General features: G+C 36.0%; 1 protein-coding gene across 2 annotated transcripts; it reads right to left on the bottom strand.

Annotated features, from left to right (window-relative positions):
- si:ch211-204c21.1 (disabled homolog 2) lies at positions 1-26,824 on the bottom strand. Of its 2 annotated transcripts, none has more exons than XM_058774490.1 (14): positions 26,491-26,824; positions 16,265-16,473; positions 11,936-12,084; positions 11,322-11,420; positions 11,092-11,223; positions 10,804-10,887; positions 10,024-10,047; positions 9,884-9,916; positions 9,347-9,409; positions 7,070-7,681; positions 3,791-3,938; positions 2,982-3,473; positions 1,842-1,921; positions 1-1,677 (listed from the first exon to the last, which is right to left on the bottom strand). In XM_058774490.1, exons 2-14 carry the CDS (start codon positions 16,344-16,346, stop codon positions 1,609-1,611), a joined length of 2,067 nt encoding a protein of 688 aa, XP_058630473.1. In that variant the 5' UTR covers positions 16,347-16,473; positions 26,491-26,824; the 3' UTR covers positions 1-1,608. The 2 variants fall into 2 exon arrangements, with proteins under 2 accessions (XP_058630473.1, XP_058630474.1); XM_058774491.1 differs by having other exon boundaries at positions 26,495-26,824.

Here is a 26,824-nt window from a genome sequence, read left to right as displayed (position 1 = left end):
TCATTCAGCCAGCCATCACTTTATTGTGAAGTAGATCCAACTGGTCTTATACAGACTTGAATACAAACTTTGCAAAAGATAAATAGGACAATTCTGAATCTATTCCACTAACTAAAATTCCAGTTTATTGCAGCGACTACATTTTTTTAAACACCTTAGTTCTATAGCATCCAAGGTAGAGATGGCATAGTGCATAACAGAGCAGATATTTATATATGTACACGCATACAATTCACATAGTTCATTTTGACAAGGCTTCAGCATTCACTACAGTCAGTATAGTACACACATTGTCTTTTTTTTTTTTTTTTTTGCTAATCCATTAATCCACTGAGATGAATTCATTTCTGTTACACTTTTAAACCTTTCAATATCATGTTTTTCCCGCATAATTTGTCTGGTGGAAAATGATTATATCCCCACCTATCAAAAAGGAAAAATAAAGAGCAGTGTAGTAAAATATAATTGATCAATCGGACACATCAATATGCTCTTATCAAGTATTACCTGAAGCATTCTGGATCATCATGTTACACGCAAAACAATGTGCTTAAATAGTATCATCCTCCTATTCTATGGATAGATATTATTTTTGAAGGTGTTTATATTTGCAGAACCGCTGACAACATGCCAGTAGTAGCAATTTAGATTATTCATTCAATACAATGTCAAAACAAAAAGAGAGAACTTTAGACATGATGACAGTACATACTGAATATATTAGTGAATGTCGCAAGCTCACCACCTCACAAATAACAGAACACTGAATACACATCAAAGAAAATAACATCTTGCAAGTAATGCAGTTCAAATACAGGTTGATTAGAGTCAGTTGCTCTTTTATAATGAACAGGTCAGTACAGTATGATGTTGATTGCACAGTTATCATATCAGAGCATCTCTACAGATATTATATACACTGTCTCTCTGCTGTCCTTCATGTCGGTTTGTGATTGGACATTTAATATGTCCAAACTTGAATTGGATATTTCAAAAATCTGTCATCTTATTCAGTTTATATGCCAGTTCTTAAAAATGTTTCTCAAAATTAGTGACCAGTCATGCCCTAAAGCTTTTGATAAATGTGGAAAGTAAACATATAATGTCAAGATAATACTGCAATGAAGGAAAAACAATAACTTGTCTACTGGTGCAAAAAATGACAAAATTGCTTCTGAGTGCTTTTAGTACAGAAAACAAAACCATTGTCATCATGTTGTCATTTAGAGGCAAAATGCACTCAGATTCATGTTTGTTCGGGATAAACATGTTTTAACAGCAGACCAGCACTTGATGGATTATTTTTAGCCTGTCCATGATCATGGTTCATAAAACGAGGAGGGTTGCACACACTTCATTTGGCTGTCAGACATTGGCTGTGACATCAGAGCTAAGAGACCTGCTCTTGAACAGGATGCACTTTAGTGGGAAAGCTACATAAAAATGGTGCTCTGTGAAAAGCGGTTGTCGTTGTGTATCCATTAGCTTAACCACAACATTATAAAGCTGAAACATCTGGTATGGAATTGTTTTTTGCATAATTTCTTGTTTCGTGATTTGTGTTTGATCCATACTTGGACCCTATGGAGTCATCAAGATGTCCGGCTATCATGCAAATGGGTTTCCAAATGGGTCTCTGAAAGGATCTAAGCCCACTGTCTTTATGGGAGGGGCACTCTGTAAAGATCAAAGGGAAAAAGAAACAAATATTTAAGAAGGAAGAAGAAGAAGAACAACAACAACAAACATAAATATTCTTGAGGCTCTCAGAAAAACTTAAAATAATGTTATTGTTAGATAAAATGTTTCATAATTTCTTATAAGGATGCACATATACGTACAGTTGCAGGTACAGATGTGCCAAACAGATTTTTTCCAACAGAGTTGTCGAATGGATTCTGGCCTCCAATCTTTAGTTCAACTGAAATCAAATTTAAACTTATTATTAAACATATTTTGTTTCAGCTAGTTGCGAAACAACATTTTTCATTTTAATTTTGTTTAACTTGATGTACTAAAATAATGAATTATACACATATACACATATACATATACATATACATATATATACACACATACATATATATATACACACACATACATATATACATACACATACATATATACATACACATACATATATACATACACATACATTATATATATATATATATATATATATGTGTGTATATATATATATATATATATATATATATATATACACACACACATACATATATATATATACACATACACATACACATATACACAGACTTTAATAAACTAGTAAAATGACAAAAACACAATCAAAATTCCTAAAACTTTAAATAAAATGAAAAAGAACAAAAATAGAAATCTAAAAATAAGTCAAACTATTCATAAAAACTATAATAGTATCTCAATGACACAAAACTATCACTGGTTAATGGTCACATGACATGCAGGTAAACACATTTTTCATGTATATTTAGTTATATCTTTTTATTTGTGATATCATCACAGTCCACATCACATTCACACTGTTTTTAGGAACATAATAATAATAATAATACATTTATTGTATGCATATAATTTTTTAAAAATAATTATAAAAAAATAAAAGACAGAAATATATATATTTCTGTTGCAATATTACAACTGCACAATCATATTTGCTAAAATTACTTATATTTACATCTTAAATGATTTACTTTCAAATATTAAACCCTAAAGCTATTATTTTGGTGTTAAACACTCAAGCTTTTTCTGCAGGGAGACCTCTGTTTAGGTGAGAACAGGTTTATAAATGCTTCTCGTTACAAATCTGGTGAAATGCTGAAAGCTTATTTCTGAAAATTATGCAAATATGAAATAAAATGATGCTGGTGTATGCTGCATTCCCAAATGCACGTTATGAGCAACTCATTATGATATCAGATGCAGAGATGAATTTCATGGCATTGTCATAGATTTTAATTACAAACACATCCATATCTGCTCACCTTTCCTCGCTGGCACATTTGGTGGCTTAGCCATCTGGAAATCCTTAAACATGTCCTTGATATCTCTCTTCTCCTTTTCTCCCAGAGGATCCAGGTCAACAAAAGCATTACTGTCCACTTTTGGAGCTTCTTTGGTGGCTACTGCCCGAGGTGGAACCAGTGGTGGGGGACTGGAACTCTGCTGTTCGTCGGGCACAAGGCTAGGTGGAAATATGCTGGTCTGGAAGGGGTTCCCCAGGGTTGAATGAGGGGTCCAGGATCCATTGGATCCGTTGGAGACTGGGGTGGTGTTCCATGAAGGAATCTGTTGGGTAGCGGTTGAAGGTCCAAAACTTCCAGGAATGTTTCCCCAGGCAGGCGCAGGAGAAGTGGAGAAGGCAGGTGCTTGATTGAAGGGCTGAGAGACACTGGTGGTGCTGGGGAAGATGGAGGAGAGGGGCTGATTCCACAGAGGAGTGGAGACTGCAGGTGGAGCTTGTAGAGACAACCCTTCTTTAAAGAAAATATAGTGTTAATAAAAAGAAGATGAAATATTAAAAAGCTGCACTTATTCAGTGTTCCGCATATGACAAGCATCAAATTGACCATGCATTCCTTTTGAGACAAAGAGCCATTTTCAACATTTTATCAGTTCATGCATTCCCTGAGAACCTTTGGCTCTGCTGTTACAGGAATATACAGGTATGAACAGAACAACACTCATTCTAGACTCAAGCTTTCATTTAAATGAGAATCACTGACATTTTGAAAAAGCATTTTTGGAAGCTCACAAATGTCAAGATATTTATTTATTGTCTCAAACGTCTTACCAAGAGCTGTGAGTGTGTCAGGGGAGGAAGGGCTCCCGCTGAACAGACTGACAGAGTTGACAGGGCAGTTCTCAGGTTGAGGAGGTGGTGATTCTGATTGGTTTGGTGATACAAATGGATCTGTGCCGGGTTTTTCATTGGAAGGGGACTATAAAAGATGATAAAACAAAAATAATTATAAATGGGCTGAATCCCTTTTTCGAACCAAACTGGTTAAATAAAAGTTAAAAAAACAAAACAGTGATTAAACAAGCATATGGTAATAAATTGTAATGTAAAATAATTAGGGGTGCACCGATATGAAAATTTTGGCCGATACCGATAACCGATAATTCTTTATAAATGAAAGCCGATAACCGATATGTTGGCTGATAAATCTAAATACAAATTTTTATATAATTTTTGAGAGCCTGATTACAAAAAAAAGTCTAGTCATTAAATGCCATTAAACACTTCAACATAAATCAAACATAAAGCAGCCTTACAAATAAATAAAACACTGCTTAAATAATGCAAACAAGTCACTGGACAACATTACTTAACGTTATATGTAAAAAATAAAATAAAATCACGTGCCATGGATAAATTAAACGGAATAGCCTCCGCACGACAATTAAATAATTTTAATTAAACCACATTGTTGATGAATATAATAAGATAAAAATAAAAGTGGTGGTTATTATTATTAATATATCAATGATTTTGAAAAAGTATCTTAAATTAATACCACTGTTTCAAATAGCAGCATGCAGTTTTAGCTGTGTGCGCTGCTGAAGAGCTGAATGAACACCGGTAAACTGAAGCGCTTATTATTTATACAACATAAACATAATATTATAACTTATATATGCACAAAAAGACGCAAATGCGCAAGTGATCTTGAACTAAGTTACGTGCTAACCAGAATGTGTAACTTCTGTTGTGGATGCGCTCTCCCCGCAACAACAAGCTGAAACACGACAAATTAAACCAAAGAATTCACAACGTTTTATAATAATATGTCCTCATTATAATATATGATAGTCCCAATCATATAGACCTAGTTATTGATGTTGTGCGCTGCTGTTTGAGCTGCATGCGCTGAGCTAAAGATGATCACAGAAGCGATCTATTAACGCTCTATTAACTCAACCAAATGAATTCTATAGGCCTATGAGATAAATCAGATATATATGCATAAAATAAACACAATATTAAAACCTACAATTGCACAAAAGGCTGCAAATGCACAAGCGAACTTAACTGTGCTAGTCATGAATGTGCTGTTGCCGAAACAACGCGCTAAAACACGGGTGCACAAAGATTCCATTAATTATTTAACAGTAATGTTCTCATTATAATATGACAGACTTGCCCTGCACATGTTGCATTTCACTGTATTTTCCTTTTCGAAGTGATTCCAATAATATTTCAAGCAATTAAAAACCATCATGGCGAACAGTGCGCATCTGAAGTGCCTCTACAGGAAATAATGCATTATTTATCGGCTTTAATATATCGGCCAAAGTTTCTTATCGGTTCAATAACGATAACAGAAAAATGTACATTTATCGGCCGATACCGATATGGTGGCCGATATATCGTGCATCCCCAAATATAATAGATTAAAGGGGTCATGAACTGAGAAATCAAAATCCCCTTGATGTTTTGATATTTAAGAGGTCATCGTGCTATAAAAACATTCTGTAAATTTCAGAACTCAACATTTTCTTGTTAGTCTAAAGACAGCTTATATTGAAGCCAGTCTGCCAAAGCTACAGGTTGTGGAATGTGCCACTTTATGATGTAATAGTGTGGTTAAGCACCCCCTCCGCAGAAGAAGATCAACGCCTGTGTCTACATCAGCGCCTGTTTAGTCCCGCCCACTGATTCACAAGCGTAGTAGGTAAACGACAAGCGCAGGAAATGCAGGTCTACACAGAAACCAAACAATAAACTTTATTTGATTAACTTTATTTTTAATGAAGTTACAGACCGCGTTAGTAAGAACTCTGCCTTTTGTTCACTTCATTTTACTGGGGATTCCTTTACGAACAAGGCACAATTCGATGCAGGATTTTCAGAAAGATTGAAACTAAAAGATGATGCTATGCCGACTTTATTAGATCCAACAGTAATGTCGCACCACACAAGTGTGAGTAACTTACGTGATCACTTTTGCTTTGTCTCTGATTACAGATTGTTTGATATGTACTAAGTATTTATGTGTTTTTCACCTAAAACACAGTAGCATCCATCTGTGAAGGATGTAGGCTGTCAAACATACACAACTGTCAATTATAGTAGTGGGCATTTATGCCTATTTAAACAGAGCGTTCTGATGAGGGGGTCAAAACAGGACAGAAAATTGCATATTACTTCTAAATTATGTTTTCTGATGTAAAAAATCTTGATAACATTACAAGTGGACCTCAGAGAACAGTACAAAATAAAAAACAGAGGTAGTTCATGACCACTTTAAATGAAAACTTTTGTTTAGCAATGATGCATTAAATTGATCAAATGTAACAGTAAATACATTTATAATGTTACAAAAGATGCTTGTTTGAAATAAATGCTGTTCTTTTTAACTTTCGATGTGATGGTATCAAATTGTCATGCTGCGATAATTGCTTAAGCTTTTATCATAGTATAACCACAATATTGAAATAAGTTGGAAAACGTCTTGTCATAATACAGTATAACAGGTTTAATAAATTTTTCTTATATCAAAATGAACAGAACATTTAAATACAATAAAGCAATTCACAAAAAATATATAGAGTAAACAAATGCTTCAAACAGATAGCTACATTTTTTTTATAGAAGTTATTATTCGTAGTTAAAAAAATACAACTTTTAGTTCATATAAGAAGAATAGAATAAGTAGTTTAAATATATTTTAAAAATCTACACATTTTGCCCGGAATACCTATCGTTTCATACCGTCATGTGACCACGATGATATCGAGACAGCTTTGCTATCGCGATACCTTGATATTGATAATATCGTTACATCCCTACTATCTATCTATCTACTTATCTATTCACATGTAGCCTAATGTGATGGGAAAGACATTAGCAAATCCATCCTTACCTTATGAGTACAAATCACTGAAGCATTAAAAATTGAGGCAAACAACATTACCAATCATGAAGTGGTGTTAGATATAGATTAGAGAGCTTAAAGTCACAAGAGACATGAAAGAAAGAAAAAAGAAAGCACTGAGAAGTGAAGTAGAATGTTATTTATCAAATTAAAAAGTAAGAAATAATACAGTGTCATCAATGCAACCGCACCTTTACACTCCTCCTGCCCCTCCCGGCTTTCATGTTGAGTGGTGGAGGGCTTATAATGACCGAATCCTTGGTTTGATTGACAGGTGGCTCTATGCCTCCATTCTCATGTTTCACTCCATTCTGCACCGGCTGCATTTTCTCTGAACCTCCCACAAACGGATTAGGCATCGCTTTCCCATGTCCGTTCTGCTCTTGAACTGGGACAGTATTCTGAGTCCAGCTAGTGGCTTCCGCAGCTCTGCCATCTAAAGGCCAATGGCCATTACTGAGAGCATGGATGATTGTCCTGTTGGAGAGTTGGTCAAACTGCTGGCCTAAGTAGTCAGAGTCACCATTCCTAGGGCCACCATTAAACAAGTTATTAGGGCTGTGGTTGGCTGTGGCAGAGTCGTCTCTGATTGATTGGTCGTCACTTTTGGAAAATGGGTCATCACTGAACGGGTCATGGATAGGGGCGGGGAAGAAGTTGCGTTGAGAAGAGAAGGGGTTCTCAGGCGAGAGGCTGGACGGGGCTCTGGAGACAGAAGATGAGGTGAAGGGGTTTCCTTTAACGCAGTTCTGATTGCTGTCTATCTCAGTGGACAAATCCATCAACAGGATGTCCTCAGACTCCTGAAAGAAGATTTAAGGAATAAAGAATAAATAATAAGCTGATGTCAATAATATAGATGAAGTTACGCATGAAGCAAAATAAACTTTAGGTAGATGCTGTGTTCAAGCAATCAGAAATTTTAACAAGATGGGCATGCATGACCTAAGTGTTGGGCTGCCAACCATCCTGTATGATACATAATTGTTCTGTTTTTAAGGGAAAAAAAATTGCATTCCATTTTCCACACAGGATGCAGTCTGTCCTGAATTTTAGCATCTTATACCCACAAAGTTAAGAACAACATTTTTTCCATCTGAATCAGTTTTACACTACCATTCAAAAGTTTGGGGTCGGTAAGATTTTGGGAGGGAAAAAAAATCAGAAAAGCAGCATTTATTTAAAAATACAGTAATATTGTGAAATGTTATTATAATTTAAAATAACTGTTTTCTATTTGAATATGTTTTAGTTTTTGATCCTGTGATGGCAAAAGGAGAATTTTCAGCAGCTATTACTCCAGTCATCAGTGTCACATGTTCCTTCAGAAATCATTCTAATATGCTGATTTGGTGCTCAAGAAACATTTAATTATTATCTTTGCTGAAAAATGCGGCTTAATATTTTTGTGGTGACTCCACGCTTTTGAATGGTAGGTTACATACAAGTGAAAAAAACAATGAAAAAAAAGTGAAAAACAAATTGCAAAAGATGGATGTGAAACACAGAGCATTGTGAATTACCCTAATAATGGAAATGCTACACAGACGCTACATTTCACAGTAAGCAAAGAATCAAGGAAGAAGAAAGGGCAGCTACTACTAGCTTTTTCTTTAATTCTAAATAAGGAAATCTAAAGACACTTGTCCCTTATCCTCCTCTACTGAAGTTGGCAACCCTGCTTATGCATTTTTCCCCAATATATCATGCTTTTGACAACAAAACACGGGCTGAATAATGGATGACTTAAAACGAATGAATAAACTTGACAGTATATGCACACATTACCTGAACTTGTTCTCTCACAGTGATTGCAGTGTTAGAAGTTAGAAGAATAAGACTCTGCATCAACACCATTTATGAAAAGTTCACCTTGAAAGTAAACTCTAAGCAGAAGATGACGGGCTACGGGAAGACTCATTCTTTTTGTGGAAACTTATATATGTATATATATATATATATATATCTATATATCTATTACATGTAACCTATTTAACACTTTCAAGGGGCAAAAACAGTCTCATACAGCTTTTAAACTTCTCTAAAGAGCAGTGTCTTCAAACAACTGAGCCTTGTTGAGTTTTTAGTGCTTGTTATTTTCGTTGGCCTGAAACCAGGCCTTCTACTCCCCATGACGGCATTTTCTTCATTTGAGGTCAATCAAGCACCAAAGACTAAACAAGGACTATAGCAGGATATGAGACTGAGTGCCACTAGTCTCTTTCAAACAGCGTAATGTCTTATTTGGATAATGTTGCATTGATCTGGTAAATGAGCTGGTATATAAGAGATTTCCATGGAAATAACATTAATAATGTCAGTGTATCTTTTTGTGTTAATAAAGCAGAGTGTTCACGTCAATACAAACCATTAATAAACAAAACTGGAGTGACAAAGTCTCACATTCAGTCTGAATGTGTATGTTTATACATGAGTACGTGTGACTCATTCTTGCCCAACAGTCTTACCGAGGGAGAGTTTAAGTCAGGTGGGGTCGACATGTCTCCAAACAAGTCCAGCTGTTCGACGCCCTGCAGCACAAAGTTGAAAAAGGAAAAACAAGATTCAGACCAGATTATGGAAGCCAAACAGAGTCAGAGTAACCAAAACACCTAAGAGAAGCGCTATTCATACTGTGGGCAGATGAATAGGAGGAAATGAGCAGTGAAGAGAATTGTGTTTTTTTTTTTTCAAAGACTGTGAGTGAAAGGAGTGGAGGAAGAATGGTCAGAGCTGCTATGTGATGCGTCTCAGTTATTTCCTGTCTGCTAACTTCATTAGCTTTCACCCCCTGAGGAGTCTAGTTTAGGTGCTGTGTGCAAATGGTGAACAACAACATGAAGACAAGCCAGCAGGGGGCTTTAGGAACTGGGCCAGAGAGACACAACTCTACTGCTAACTCTGCCTTCAGGTTGGAGACCACTAACAAAATGCTTCCACTGTTGTTTTGCAAGGATCAGAACCATTTGGTAAATGTAAATCATACCACAATAAATCATACTTACTTTTCTGTCATTGTGTGAGCCTTCACTGCCATTCTGTTGAGGTAAGATTGACAGAAATTGAGATACTAGTTGCACTGGCAAAAATATACAGTATGATATGGACATTTGGCAGCTGAATCGTTTAATGTTTCAATACTTACTTCCATCACTTTATTATTTTCATCCTAAAGAGAAAACAAGATCTGATTAGTAGGTCAGAAATAAAAACGGACAAAACACGACAAAAGCAGTATATATACAGAAGAATGCTTGTTTAGGGTGAAAGAGTCACAGAACAAGACTGAAGCACAGCTGAACTAAAAGTCACACTAGATAGCAATCTTCATGTTGTGTCTGAGATAATAGGATTCATAAATTTACATAAATCCTATAGCAAGTATGAAGTTGGTAAGATTTTTTAATGTTTCTGAAAGATGTTTTTTATGCTTAGCAAAGCATTTATTTGACCAAAAATACAGTAAAAACAGTAATAATGTGAGATATTATTACAATTTAAAGTATGTTTTCTATGCTAATATATTTAAAATATATATAATTTATTCATGTGTTAACAAAACCGAATGTTGTTCATCATCTACTACCTCAGTCTGCAGTGCCATGATTCTTCAGAAATCTTTCTAATATGCTGATTTGGTTTTCAAATAAAATTTCTTATTATTTTCAATAATGAATAATATTCTTTGAATAGAAAAAAAGTTCAAAAGAACAGCATTTAAATTGAAATCCTTGTATAATTATAGATGTCTTTACTGTAACTTTTGATCAATTGAATGCATCCTTGCTTAAAAAAACCTCACAATTTTAAACAGTTTGCATTGTTAAAATATTACATTTGATGTACGCATGTGTGTACTGTAAATGTTTCTCAGCAGCTCATACAGCCTAGAATCATCTAAAAATAATTTCAAGAGGTCCCGCACCTTCTTTGAACCCTCAACTTCTTTTTTCTTCATATTGAAGATTAACTGGAAAAGATCCTTCAGGTCAATGACAAGAGGCTCCGCCTGAGTGAAAACACAAACAGTGTGTTAAAAGACATGCTTCCTGCCGGTTTATGGGTGAATGTTTTTAAGTGGGGGGAATGGTTTCTTGTCTTTTTTTTTTATAACAGAGCTACAAAAAAAAGACAGAACGAGTTTGTCTGTGTGTGCCTAAGGCATGAGTGTGTGAGGAAGGAAAGAGCTTTGCTCAATAAAATCTCACTGGACCTGCTGTGCAGTTTTAATGGCGAAGAACTGGTGCTGGCCTTCCGCACCGCACACATAGCCAAACGCTCTGCTGTCAGTGACATCCCGAGCGATGAAGGAGATCTTATTTACTGCATGCTCCAGTATTGTTGCCTGGAGAAGTCAAAACAAAATAACAATGAATACCGTATGTGTATTGAGTATCAAATGATATTTCTGTTGAAGACTTTATACTAGTGAGAAAAACGCACCCCTGTTTTCTCATCAGTAACAGTGATTCCTGAGAGAGAAATGTTCACCCAGACTCTCTGCTTGTGTTTGCCCTGAGACCGAGCTGACACCGCCTTGCCCTGTGATCACAGAGAAAAAAGACAAATCAATGATTACTAAACAATATTTGGACTTCTTGATCCTGGATGTAGTCAGTATCCTGCTAAAAAATGTCTGACAAAGCATTTGGACAATTTAATAAATTGTGTAGGAATAAAATTGGATTTTTCTGTCTCTTAAAGTACCTTTCAGTACAAAGCGAAATAAACTACAAAAGGTCGTAAGAATTACAGTAATATATCTGAAAAACATCGGAAAAACTTGTTGACTCAATTATTCTCTTTCTGCAGAGAAATGGTTCCTTCTGATCTATCTTTCTTCTCAAATCTAACAATCTTGTTTTTTTTTTCTTTTCTACAGTTCACTCTCTGGTGGTATTAAGGCACTATTTTCTATAAAGCCTTAAAACAAGATGCAGTATGAAAGTTTTATATAAATAAGTCCATTTTGTCCTATGTCTCTGACATTAGTTTAGGCTGATGGAATTCACTTAAGATGTGTACTAATAGTTAAACATGCTTGACCTTTCACTGACCTTTAGTTTCATCATGGAGTCTTGGCTCATTTTGTCTCCTCTTGCTTCAGGCACATCATCTACGCCAATCAACTTGGCTTTGTAGCGAACTCCATTACCTTTGAACCTGGCAAGGAGGAACTCATCTGTTTTCTCTGGGCTCGCTGCAGCTAAGAAGAGGAGATAAAGAGAGAGAGATTATAATCTAAAACATAAAATGCAGTACTGTGACAATTAAAAACATTTCATTTAATCATTAGTACAGTGTGTGTTGGCATGTATTAAAGGAGAAAGAATTTAATGCTTTAGAAAAAAAAAGTTAAAATAGTTCAACTGCTATGTGACAGAAGAGTTCTAAATGACACTTGTAGAGAGATTGAGACAACTGATATTAAATTATTATTTTTTATATATATATATATATTTATACTTATATAGTTACGGTAATTCCCAACCAGAGATATGAATACCTTAGAAGGTACATGGACGGATTTTGATTTAGCTTTGTTAAACATAAAACAGAGGCTTAAAAGTATTTGGGCTAAATAACCATAATGACTTTTTTTTTCTTTCAATTCCTGTTTTAAGAAAAGAAAAATATATGTGTGCATATATTTTAATAAATGTGCAAATATACACAAAACATTTTTAAGAAATTAATACTTTTATTTAGAAAGGAAGCATTAAATTGATCAAAAGTGACAATAAGTGCTGTTCTTTTGAACTTCTATTCTTCATCCAGGATTCGGAAATCAGTATCATGGTTTCCACAGAAATATTTAGCAGGACAGAATTTTTTTTTTAGCACCAAATCAGTATATTAGAATGATTTGTGAAGGATCATGTGACACCAAAGACTGGGAAAAAAAAAAAAAAAACGCACGTCTTGGATAGGTTTATCCTTTTGAAAAGAGCTGAAAAAAGCAGGTTCTTCACTCATACATGAAACCACTAATTAAGTGTCCTTTCTGTAGTGCAGGACTAGCCCCTGTCATTTAACCTTTTTAAAATACTGCTCCATGTAATTAACTGATTACAGTTTACAGCCGTCATCACAAATGCAGCTGTCATTCAAAACAAAAGCATCTAAAATGGGAATGAATAGTGCAGTGCAGAATCATTTATGAAATCCTCTATTCTTAGAGGAATGAGAAACGATTCAGCGACATAATTACGGGTGTCACTGGGACCGATTGATGCCATTCGGAAGGAACTGATGGTACCAGCTGTCTGAGAGACAGTTATCTCTAGCAGCTCCGAATCTCAGTCTGAATGTTATTCAATCACTGGAAATGTCAGCAAGTTAGCCAGACGCTCATCAAAATATGTGCGATTGCTCAATGGTGCAAAAAGATCTGAAGGAGGCTGATTAAAACGAACAAAGTGCGTCAGAGAGCCACTGATATGCTGATCATGGTGTTTTATCGGGTTCCTCCCAATGCATGTTTTAATATAACTGTCTGGCCACATTCTAGCCCTGAAATTGTGTTGTTTTGAGTATGTGCCACATTATTTGCACATTATTAGTTTGAGAGTTCATATCAGTCCTTCTTCCTTGGAAGCAACTCCTCTCCTCTTCATTGGGTCTTTTCACTATCATCTAACTCTACTTGCCTTTTGATTCTCTGGAATTTTTGCCATTTATTTTGTCTGTCTGCCCTGTGTCTCAGTTCAAATCCAGAGCTCAGCTGACTATGTGGCGATGTCCCCTTTTGGCCAGTGGCGCTGCTGAGATGGCAGAGGCAGAGAAAGAGGGAGTAAGCCAGACACAGAGAAACAAAAAGAGACTGAGAGAGAACAGCCTGGCGGAGTCCCAGACCTCATGCCTTCTGTGGCCAAGCTGAGGGACAGCATTGACATTCATCCCATGCAGGAACTCTACAGGCTTGAGGTTTCTGCTCTACAACTCCCAACCAACGTGAACATATAATACCTGTAAATATGAGCTTGCTTTAAATAGACACTAAAAAAAGATTGTTCTTTACATGTAGCAACAGTTCTATTTAGAACCATATCATACTGAAGAACCCTTTTACGCTGAAATGGTTCCTTGTGTTAGACTTTTAGGTTCTTTATTCCCGCCTTTTTTGTTTTGTTTTGTTTCAAATCTGTAACTGTTTTCTGGAGCTCAGCCATTCAACTACACAGACGATCACTCTCAACAGGTAAATGATTTCTTTCTTAAAATGGCAATACATTTTAACTTTCAAATTGGTTTCCTAACAATTGTATATTTTGCTCTTTTTAGAACATGCATGTGTGAGCAGCTCTATTCAGTTGAGGATAATTCTCTCTGCTAAGCAAGTAACAGAAATAGTGCATTTATGATCCGTATCGTTAGATTTTTTGCAATTATTACTTGGGTTTATGCATAAACATACCCAGTCACAAATAAACATTAAAGTCATCCCATGACTTTATATCACGTTTACCTTGTTAACAAAAAATGAGATGAAGTGGGCAGAGAAATGACAAACATACTGAAAAAAATGGCTCATTGCTCATAAATGAGCCTGATCATGAAGGAAAGCTATGCCATTTTTGTGCCAGTCTAAATCTAAGAGTTGACTTAAAAGCCAAAAACATATCCATCTATAAAAAAGTTAAAGATATGAAAGAAAAATAGGCCTATACATGAACTGCAATAACGATGGGGTTGAAGGATCAAACGTGATGCTGCAGCATTATATTTTTGTTTCTGTGTCCAACACATGACTATGAAAGACCTCCTTCAACCCCAGATGCACCTCATCACCCAAATCACTGCTGGCTCCTCAGCGTGGGACTGTGGGAATCATTCTGCTTGTTTTCATGCCTGTGGAAAAGGCTCATAAATAGACATGTTAGAGAGTGTCTTGCAGTCGCAGCTGGAAGGTATTGTGGAAACAGCAACAGGACTGTAATGGAATCCATCACTAGTGCTCTCTGTTGGTATGAATGAGCTAGGCAAGACAAACAATACCACTGTGCACCAGGTTCCAGCTTAGAAAAATAAATCCAGAGAAATATTGGGTCAAAGAGGCCCCTGGAGCTCTGGACGGAGGATTTTAAGTTTCTGCAGGTGGCTGTTTGCCAACTTTGCGCTGCGCTACACGACATGTCAAGGAATCTGATGAACTCCAAAAGTCCTCTTGGTGCCTTATTGTACCATAAAGACCTTCATTTGTCAACTGAAATCACTAGGTCATAAATATAATCACATAATCATCATGCTACTACTGCGTCAGCGTTGCATTTAAGTACCAAAAAAGTGATTCAGATTAGGTTTAAATAGAGAATCTCTCATCCAATATCCAAAATTTGCTGAAAATGTGCTAAAGTTACTAGAATACAGAAAACATGGTGCTTGAATTTTGTAATTTGCTTTTACCATTGCAATTAGGCTGCAAATAAGCACAATGTTTCTAACTGTGTTCTATAGAAGAGAAATGGTAATATATTCAAATAGATAAATAAGCTAAACCTGCACATCTGAGATGAGGACATCAAAATATATTAAAATGTCAAAAGGCTTAAAACAATTTCCTGTGAAACTAATAAAAAGCCGACCTATGCTTAACATTCCACAAAAAAAAATAATAAATGTAACCTTCCAAAGAAAGCTAGCATTTTTTAATAAACTGATGAATTTAGGTCAATACATAACTATTAAATCATTTTTATCTGTTTCCAACTGTACAGCCAGAGAACATTATGGCAAATCCTTTGGATTCCAGACTGAACCATAAATCATGGATGTAATCTCAAAATGGTTTTCTTAACCAGCTCTTAACTCCATGTAAATTCTCAGATCAAATCTCCAAACAAGCTGCCTTTTCATTTACAGAGGTGGCAAGTACAATAGAAGTATTTTCAGGTTTCAAAACTCTTATAAGGGCTTAGTTTTACCTCAGAATAGGTTCATTGCATGTTTGTTGTGGATCAAGCATGGTTTTTGTAGGTGCTCTGGAGACGTGGACGCTAGCTCACACACACACACACACACACACACACACACACACACACACACACACAGCAAGAGACTCACAATAAACCTCAGCGGCACACTCACTATACCACTAATGATGTTCTAGTAGACACAAGTAGGTCAGCAAAGACATCTACTAAGTTTTTGTACTTTCTTATAACAATAACATTACATATCATCTTATAATGGAGAAGTTTCACTCACCAATTAAGTAAAAAGAAAAAAAAAAATTGCAGCCTTTTAAACAATGATTGGCAAAGCTGTGCTTGAGAAAAAAAATGATGTAAAAGTATTTGAACCGTTTGAACCCAAGGTCTGGCCTGTATACTAACAAAGCAAGAAACTGAGATGTACCAAGTGAAGACCCCTCCCCTGTCACATACCCTTTTTCTTTTCTTTTTTGGAGGGTGTCTTGAAAGGTGCCTGCTCGACCGTGGGTGTGCTGGATTCCACTTCTGCAGACATGTTTGGAGGCCAGCCTTGTGCAAAACAAGTGTGAAGACAGGATCGGTTGAAGCACTCTTGCTCTCCTCTCTGCAGTGTGTGCACCACAGCTTAACTCAGCAGTGGACCATGCTCAGCTGTGCCCGCACTGAAGAGGAAAGAAAGAGAGAGAAATCAAAACAGGTTTGAAAAGATTTAGTAGCTTTTAGAAGTCCTCAGTAGCTTAGTAGCTATTTTCTACTAGGATGAAACATTTAGGAGCCAGGTTACTTTTTCAGCTGTCAGATTTCAATGATTTAAATTATATAGACTAGTCTATGTTGTTGTATTAAGTATAAATTCATCAATGCTGTGATTCATATGGTGATCCTGATTACATTTGTATCATAACTTATAAACATCACTCTGTTTTGTAAGGGGGGGGATTGTGTGTTTATCATGTTTCCAATATGTCAACCCAACAAAGTTTAAGTTAAAGTCAATTCAACTTTACATTTGGATCACACTGAGCAAACAATAATCAATAGGCTACATTTTGTAAATAATTAAAAGTGTTAAAAAAATTATTTATTACAAAATACATAAACTCTGTTGTGAACATGTATCTTTACTTTACTTTCAGTCAGTAAATAGAATAATTTTCATGGACCTAAAGTACACATCACAGTGACAATTCCTGGTTAATTTTGAATCGTACATAACCGAAACTATAACTTGAGGTTCAGCGATGGAGCCAGTTGTGACGACTCTGAACGACTCGTTAAAAAGAACCAGTTCATAAGAGTCATTTGTTTGCATAACAGCTTGCGCTGTGTTTATTGTTGTATTCAGGAAACACTGGCATGCACTCTAATGACATGATATCTGACGAAAATGCATATGAACACGCATACATTTTCCCGCTCATGTTAGTCACCGCCTGGAGTGCTGACAAGCATTATAGCATGACAACACAATAACTGATGATGAATTCCATGTAAGAAGTTGGTGAATTTTGTTGAGCGTGTGCTGATCACTTGCTCTCTGAACTCGTACTGGTTAGGTAATGTGCTAACTCATACAATACTTTATAATAATATGCTAACCAGCTCTGGTTTCATTCCAGCAAACTGGATAAATACACAGGGAATACTATAAATCAAAGTAGCTATGCTTAAACAGAAGCTGAATAAACATCCTGGACTCTAGAGCATTTTGCTGTGGTGACTGCATTGTTCAGCCATAAATATTATCCGCTGCTGCCTTTAACGCACCACGTGACATTCATGTTTTGAGTTAATACAGATAACTGGCTCTCCTCGAGACTTATCTGAGGTGATAGGTCACTGAGACATTTTTGTATTCTCTAACCTGTCCTTGCTTGGCATATCCATTACAGGACCATAGTACCCTTAGCCTCTATCTCCCGCTGCCTCTGCATTGTAATTATCCTGCCCTGCACCCAAAGACAGGAAGTCAGAGCTTCCCTTCCATCTGGGATCTATTCATTCTCCACCTTCTTCATACCACAGACTGGCTATTTTTGAACATTTGTTTTCAATCAAAAAAAAAAAAAAAAAAATCCAAGCCACTAGTACATAAAAATATTTGGGATGTTTTTACCCTCATCCATCCACTGACTCAAGCTGCCTATAAATATACACACATTTAACAGGCCCTAACACTTTTCCTAGAAATATCTTTCCTGTAGAACATTCAACACAATGTTGCAATAATGTTATGCAATTAAAAACAACTTAGAATGTTAATATTGTTAACAGATTAACCATAATACACTTCTTAACCATCTCCAACTATTAAAACAAACTACTGTTTTTTGAAACAAAGCTGAAAAAATGTAATATAAATAGATGAAAATTTAAACTAAAGGAAAATTTGAAATGTTGCCTTGGCAAATACCTGAAATAAGTTTAAGCACTAAATAAAGCTCTAAAAATTACACATATTTAAGAAAGCACGTGACAAAATTAAGCACTTTACTAAATATTAAACTAAAACGAAAAACTGAAAAATATAAAAAAATAATAGGTTAACTCAATAAATATAAATAATACTAAAATATAAATACAACTAAAAGCTGTCATTTATGAATCAAAGTCCCAAATAAATTCACAGTTTCTAAAACAGGCTACATTCTTTTCCCTGTAATCAAAGTTGTTATCTAGTCCAACACAAAATGCTATGCCTTTGTCTCTCAACATACATAAATAGTTCCTAACCCATAATCAGCTTCACCTCTCACACCGGCGACCCTCATGTGACCCCAGACTTCTGCTGGTCATCTATAACTAGTGAGCAGATTCTATTATAAGAGTAAAGAGTACCAGCTGCCCTTCCCCTGAAAGACAGCTGTTGGCAACTCATGGTAGACAGAGCAACCATGGCACAAAACATCCACAAATGTAGTGTCCTTCCCTTATTCCTGGCAAAAAGGAAGAATGGAAAAAAGGAAGAATGTGTCATGCTGGTGAGCTATTGAGATGTCCTAGACAGGAATAATGTCTTGGTCTCTAGCTGACACCCTGATCCTATTAAGTCTGAAACAGCAGACGAGAGAAAACATACTGTGTTTATATCTAGCACACTGCCACTGTTAGCAGGCACACCTAAATAACAATTCAGATACCAGACTGTGAGAATATCTGCACTAGCTCATACGCTTTTACATCCACATTTACATCCATACAGGTTTAGGAAATATGGTTATACAAAGATATCTTTAAAATTATCATTATCTCAGCATTATCAATTTATGAGCACTAAATTGCTGGAAGGATTTCTAAGCCGTTCAGTACTGAATTCATTCAGGTGTTCAAAGGTGAGTAGTAACAGAAATTGACACAGTTGAGAGATACTGACATGGTGCATCCAATGAAAAGACAAGTGATGGATCATTGTAGTAAACAAGTAATTCTGACTAAAAACTGGAGTAATGGATGGCTACTAAAAATTCAGCTTTGCCATCACAGAAATACATTTTAAAAGATATTAAAACAGAACAAAATCTGACTGGATGATCTGTGCTTCAAGCTGCTGTGAAATGACTGTAAATAAATACTGCAGAATCTAAATGGGCAAGTTGCTACGTTAAGTTAACAGCAAATAGCATAGTTAGGCTACCATTTGTTTTTGTTTTGTTTTCCCCATGTTTTTGAAAGAAGTCCCTCACCCAGACTGCATTTATTCGATCAAAAATACAGTAAAATAGTCATATTGTTTATTGTCATCTCATGAACAGTTGACAATAAACGTGGAACACACAACACTATTATTTACTTAACACACATACTTATTTACATTTCAAATTTGCACATATCATACCTGTACATACATAATTGTCTATATTATATATGTCGTTGTCATTCTGTTGCACTGTGGAGCTTCTGTCACTAAAACAAATTCCTTGTATGTGTAAACATATCTGGCAATAAAACTCATTCTCATATTGTGAAAATTATTACAATTTCAAATAACATTTTAAAATGTATTTCTGTGATGGCAAAGCTAAATTTTCAGCAGGCATTACTCAAGTTTTCAGTGTCACGTGATCCTTAAGAAATCATTTGGATATGCTCATTAGGTGCTCAAGAAACTTTTCTGATTATCAATGATAAATAATGAATAGAAAGTTCAAAAGAAGAGCTTCTATTTTAAATAGAAATCTCTTGTAACATTATAGACTTTACTGTAACTTTTGATCTTGCTGAATCAATGCTTAATTTTTTTTTTCTTGAATGAACAGAAATTCAAAAGAACAGCATACATTTTAAATATACAATTTAGTAACATTGTGAAAGTCTTGGTTTCTTGCTTAATAAAAATATTAATTTCTTAAATAACACCCCAAGCTTAACGGTTTTAACTATACTAAGAGTATAGTTATTTACAAGTGCATTTTGTTGTAATAATTATAATTAATAACATTAATAATAAAACACATCAATTTCACTCAACACGCTTTAATAAACCACACAGTGCGAAAAGCTTTAAAAAGTAAAAGTTGTCACTGTTTATAGTTTCTGCTCATTTTTGGCGCTTGTCCAATGTACAGAAACCATAAGAGAAAAATGTAAACATTTGCAGGAATTAGTGTATCGCTATAGACAGACCTCACACTATGCCTAGTGCAGGGTTTTGTTTTGTTTGCTTTCTACACAAGCAAAACCTCCTAATGTGTTACATCTGAAAAATAAATGTGACAAATTTAATTACAAAAACATATTATCCATTACCACTTCATAAACTGTGGTCTAAATTCTAAAAAGTCTCATTTTACAAAGACTACATGGCCTCAAGCAGAATTGGACCGTTTTGTCTAAACAGACAATCCATGCTCTTCTGCTAGCCAATAAAACTTAGTGAACTCTATATTCCGTCCAACCATATGGTCGCCATATGAGGCATAAGTTGCTGTATATGGGCTCTTGTATCTTGAAAACATTTTTAGCACTCTTCCTCACATGACATTAGTACTTCCTGGTCAAAGCGCAAGAAAAACATCAATATTTGCACTCTCTCGCTGGCCTGAGAAGACCTCTTAGTGTCCATTTTCTCCTCACTGGCATCTCAGCGGGTCTTCAGCGCTGGTGCCGAGAGAGGACTAAGAATGGGTATATAAACACAATCTTTCCTCTTCCCTGTCCCCGGCCCCAAGGCTGTCGCTTAACATAAGCTATGGAGTATGCGTAAATATCCACATGAAAAAAAGGAAAGCCAAGACACATCCTCCCCAGCTCAATGCCAAGAATCTCAGAGCTCCAAGGTAAACACACTGGACAGACAAAATCTCCAGGGGTGTGTTGTCAGTTGTCAACAGGACACTGGATAACTAGACGGAACACACAGTGTACCAGGGACAAAGACCTGATTGTACTCATGCCACATGCAGGACCGATCGATGTATTTAATGTCCTCAGAACCCCTCTGCATTTAAGACTCCTTCAGTTACTGGCTGAGGCTAATGAACTGTTTGAGAATGGAGATCAGAGAAGAAGCAGGAGGCTGAGGTGATAATGATATTGATTCTTGTAACATTTTGCAATTCAAATGTAACATGTGGCTAGCCAATTATTGTATGACCCTTATGGCTTTGGACTGTGAGGGTTGCTATGGCAACCCTTAACAGGTATGGGCAACTCTTTTCATAGCGCTGCACTCGCATGCTGGCTTTGCACAGCAAACACACAATCCATCATCCAAGACACATAATCAAACAAAATGAGGGCAAGGCACACAGTACACACAAAGCCTCCGAAGAAATGTTAACCAATTACAATTCACTTTTCAAAAAGACGAATCAATTACATAGAGAATTCAAAGCAGCACAACTGTTTTCAACACTGCTAATAATATATGTTTCTTGAGCAGAAAATCAGCATATTAGAATGATTTATGAAGGATCGTGTGACATTGAAGACTGGCTGCTGAAAATTCAGTATTTACATCGCAGGATTAAATTGTATTTCATAATATTATGGTTTTTACTGCATTTTTGCAAATAAATGCAGCCTCTGTGAATGTATAGGGTAAACGTACCTACTAAGCTCACCAAAATCTACATCGAGACATCTTTAGTGCACAAAATATTGGTTTCAGTTCAAAAAGTTATGTTAAAATAAAATGCTAATCTCTCACACAAAAATATTAAAATTTTATTTTAAATGACAAAAGCATTTCAATTAAGATATACATCATTAAATTCAAAACGTCTGGCTGTGCTTTACAAGATTTACAGTCTGGAGAAGTTGATGCTAGTTGCCAAAGATCAGAGCCAGTCTGCATATTTGAGTCGACAGAATCCATAGAAAATCGATTAACTTAACTTACAACCATCAGTTAATATTTAAAGTCTGTTTATGAAATATTTACATGGAAGAGCTTAAAGAGAGCACACTGAGCTTAATGGGAGCAGCAAAAATTTTTAATGAATTTCATGTAATATTTATTAAAATGACAGGATTTTTGATAAATAAATAGTCTAGGTCGTGTATTAAGTTCATACATATTTTAATATGAACAACTATTATTAACAATATCTATGAAATTATACTTTTTCTTATTAATGTCACACTGAAGCTGTGTGATTTTCATAGTAGTGCACCCTTTAAGCTCACCTTAAAATAATATGAAATCTTTAAAAATTACAGCACTGTAAAATGAGACCAGCAATAAACTGTTAATTTATAATATTATGGATGTAAACGTACAAGTCAGTAATGCCTGTGAAGTAATATGTTAGCGTAGCACACAATCTTATACAGCTAGTCAGCTAACTGTGTTCTGTAGCATCTGCTCTGTGTTGCTAAAACTATCTTTTGGATCTAATGTAATTATTTCCCACATTCAAGTTCCAGGTTTTAATATACAAAAGTCTGAACATGAATTTCTTAATTTTACAATACGTAGTGAAACTTACCCAAAATAAAGGCTTAAACATCTAAAAAATGCACATTTAAGGGGCTCCTCTTTTGGTGAAAGTTTTTAGACAGATTTCAAAATGGCCGCCAGACAGTGTGAGCACATGGAGACTCATATCTCAGTGTGCAATGATCTGATTGACTTGAAATTATAGGAGGTATATAGTAACAAACATCAATTGGTTAAGACATCAAGTAGGATAATAAATTATTTTTCTCAAAAATGGAAGTGTGCTTAATGGGTATGTGAGCTTAATAGGTATGTTTACCCTAAACCAATCTATTTCACATACAAGTATAAAAGTCTATTGACATTAAAAATTGACACCAAACCTGAAAGCAATAAATTAGTGCAACTGTACCAAATTCCAGTTGAGTACTAGAATAGTACATTATTGTACTACAGGCTAGATACTTTAACTTGTGCTTCAAATAGCACAGCAGAAGGAGACCCAAGCCACTGCTAAAGTGTCATAGAATGATATTCATAGACATCTAGTCAGACTGCCCCTTATTAAACCTCTGGGGTCCTCAAAGTGTAACCGTACTACTAAGGCAGACCCTGTATGTTGATTTCTCAAAATGAAGGTTGAATGTGTCATGTAGGCTTTCCCACAGGAAATCATTATACAATTAATCTTCTCAGCATGAGGTCCCATGATAAGTAGAGGTTTTTAAAAGTAAAAACATTTGAAAAGCGCAGTAACCCATAATTTTAGCTCTCTGCCTGTGTGGTCGTTCAGGTGTTCCAGACCTGCTACAAAAGAAGCATTAAAATGTCTGGTGTACAAACACTGCCTAGCCCATAACACCATAACTAGGGTCATCTAGTGACAAAACAAACACTTTATGGAACACCAAGCAAAGGAAAATCCTCTTTTCACATAATAATTCACTGAAATGATGTTTAAAGAAATGAAATGAAGACAACAGTACAGTAAGCCACAGGATTGCTCAAGAGATACGAAATGAACAGACTACTGTAAATACCTGTGTTTTATACACAAACCTTGGACCTAATGTACTTACAGAGGATTTAAGTATGTAGTTTGTGAAACTATACTGTAAAGCGTTTTGTATAAAAGGTGAAATGGAGTGCTTCAGTAAAGGCAAAAATGCAGCAAAACATCCTAATGATTTCCAAAGTTTCTGTCCTGAACAAGAAGGACAAGGAGAGTTTTTTCTGTCATGGGTCAAAGCCCCTTCCGATAAGCCGAAAGATGGACAGTGTCATTGTAAAAGTCGACTCCATGGAGAAATCTACACCTTATTTATCAGAGACCATGCAGAAAAGAAAGAAAATGGGTTTATAGCCAGATAAGGAAGCATTTGACTCCTGCATTATCTGAGAGGATAAAATGTGACCGTCACACATTTAAAGAGATAGTTCACCCCAAAAAAAACTTAAATTCAAAGTTTTTTTTTAAATTCAATGTTATTCCAAACCTGTATGACTTTCTTCTATGGAACACAAAAAAAGATATTTTAATATCAAATATATAATATATTTGGAGTGTGTAACTTCTGTATATAGATCATACAGAAAATCTTCTGATTGCAGTCCCTGGCTGGCTGATCAGTGCATCTCTTAAATATATCTAATTTATGCACAATTTTTTTTTTTTTTTTGGTGGACTATCCCTTTAAGTGTGTGGAGGTCAAGTGTTATCTCAGCAGATAATGTTGAATGCAAAGGCTTCCACATCTGGCCCTAAACCACTTTTTCTTTCTTGACAAGTATAAAGGAAAAATCCCACTTTCATTCCTTTTTTTTTTTTTTTTTGGAGGGGGAAAGTGCAGTACAAACAAACACTTGGGGCAAAGGTCACTTACCTCAGCATGTGGCCACCACAGTAAAATACCACTCTAAACATAAAAGGGCTGCCATGACTTCTCTGCTGACCTATATATGTCCACAATGAAATACAATAGCAGTCCCTTTTGTCTAATAAAATGTCACAGAGGCAGGAAAAGACAGCAGAGTTAGTGGAGAAGAGTCTTATTGAAGTCCAAAGTGATGGAAAGTTGCCTTTGTTTCTCTCTTTTCTGGACTACTTTCTCCGCTGAAATATGTTGGTCTTTTTATGAAGAGAGAGGGAAGAGGGGAAAGGTGCTGGATAGCATTTGAAGAGTTCGGAATGAGGGACAGAAGAGAAACTACATTGAGTGCCAACATCTGGTTCCAATAAAACAGCACACATTGTACCAACATGAGAAAGAAGAATGTCTTGACGTGAGTCATACCCAGCATCATTTTTAAACAGTAATTCACATTCTAAACTGTTAAAAGAATTGGCTACTCGTCCTTGGTAAAGTCATTTACGCATACTTAAGTAAAAGCACATTTGCTGTTTTCAATAAGATTGAAAGCATCTGTCCATATCCAATGTGAGGAACAAAGATGTTTTCCTTCAACGTTTCAAATAGGTTTTTATTCTCTGACGACATCAAAGTGAGCTCACTATAAAAGAGTTACATGTTCCCTCGACATTTCCAGTTTTGTGAGAGGAACAGGAACGTATTTACTGTGGCATTTCCTCCTCTTAAAGTATTATGGGGGATGGTGAAGCAAAAGAGGATGAAAATGCCATACAGGGAAAGGAAGAAACTGTAGGCCTTACAGTTAAAGTGACTGAAATTTCTCTTGTCCTCTCATCACTCTTACTCTAACGCCACCCCGGCAGTTCTCACGTTTAAAGGCTTAGCTTTTCCAAGTCTTGCACTGTCATTAAGATCTACCAGGACTTAATGATATGCATTCCCTGGAACTGAGATCATACCTGGAACCAAAAGTAAACAGAGTCACCTAAGCTTGTGTGTCGCTTAAAACAGCACAGCATTATTTAAGGTAATAACATAGAAGCCTATATGAGGACATAATCATCCTTGGGCCTCCTGTGATTCTGCTGAGAAGTCTAAAAAATTAGGTTTCAGCGACGATGAAAATACAAAACTAGCCTACTGTATGAGGTTTCACAGTTTAACTTCAGACATGAAGGTGAGGAGGCTGTTTTTAAACATTCAAAACGCTGATTATGCTATTGCATGTTTTATTTTATGCCATAAGCTACACCTCATAAATGCATATGATTGTGGTATCAACATGAAGCTGTTTGACATCGGATGTGGTCACTGTTGATGAATGCAAACATCTGTGAATTAGGTCAGACCAGCAGCCAACATCAGTCGTATAAACCTATTTTTCACGGGATTTTAATAAGAATCGTTTAAAATCAACAGGTTCTATCTGCAAAATAAATAGACGTGGGATAGATTTCATACAGATATTAATAGGAGGTAGCTTATATTCCTCATTTTCCTAAGACCTGTAAATGCCTTAAGATTCAAGAATGTATCGACGACTCAACAGTAAATTAAACATGCAACACTTCTTTTAGGCACGTTAGAATGTCACATTTGTCTGGTCTGTGAGAAAGCATTAGCACGCGTTACTGTGATAACGTTTTCAGTATTTCCGTGGAATCGTAAAAATCTGTAAAAAGCATACAAGACGGCATTGCGAAAGACAATATGAGGACTTCAGACAGTAACAGAGCTCCTGCTGCAGTGAATGGAAACAGACCGCTATTATTAAAAAACATAAAAATGAAATGAAAACCCCAAATTATTTTCCCCTCCCGTTCATTCGTTTGTTTAAAGCACGAGATCCGTTTCGATAGCTGGCAGAAATTGTCAGGTTTTCTGACACAGTAGGCTACTACATTCATTTAGGAAAACGTTATACACACCTACGTTAAGACATTGAGCGGATCCTGGAGCTCGCATACTCCGAACCGGCAGAGAAAACGCGGCTTGACAACAGAGTCGACGCGTGTCCGGTAGTGCAGAAGGTATATTCCCGGGATATGGGGTCTGAGATGTTGACGGTGAAGGTCTTATTCCCGGGATGTTGGCAGCTCTGAGGAATGTGCTCTGATGTTACTGCAGATTCGGTAACTCCCCCTCAAAGTGAAAATTAACCCTCTGAAGACCAGACGGCGATCTCCTTGTATTCACTGCATCACACGACACATGATCGTCTACCAGTGCTTCTAATGCGCTCTCACTGGCTGTTTCTATAGT

The sequence above is a fragment of the Onychostoma macrolepis genome, chromosome 05, assembly GCF_012432095.1.
Source record: "Onychostoma macrolepis isolate SWU-2019 chromosome 05, ASM1243209v1, whole genome shotgun sequence".
In the NCBI taxonomy this organism is placed as follows: domain Eukaryota; kingdom Metazoa; phylum Chordata; class Actinopteri; order Cypriniformes; family Cyprinidae; genus Onychostoma; species Onychostoma macrolepis.
The sequence above is the reverse complement of the archived record's forward strand: the minus strand, read 5'-3'. Positions and strand labels throughout refer to the sequence as shown.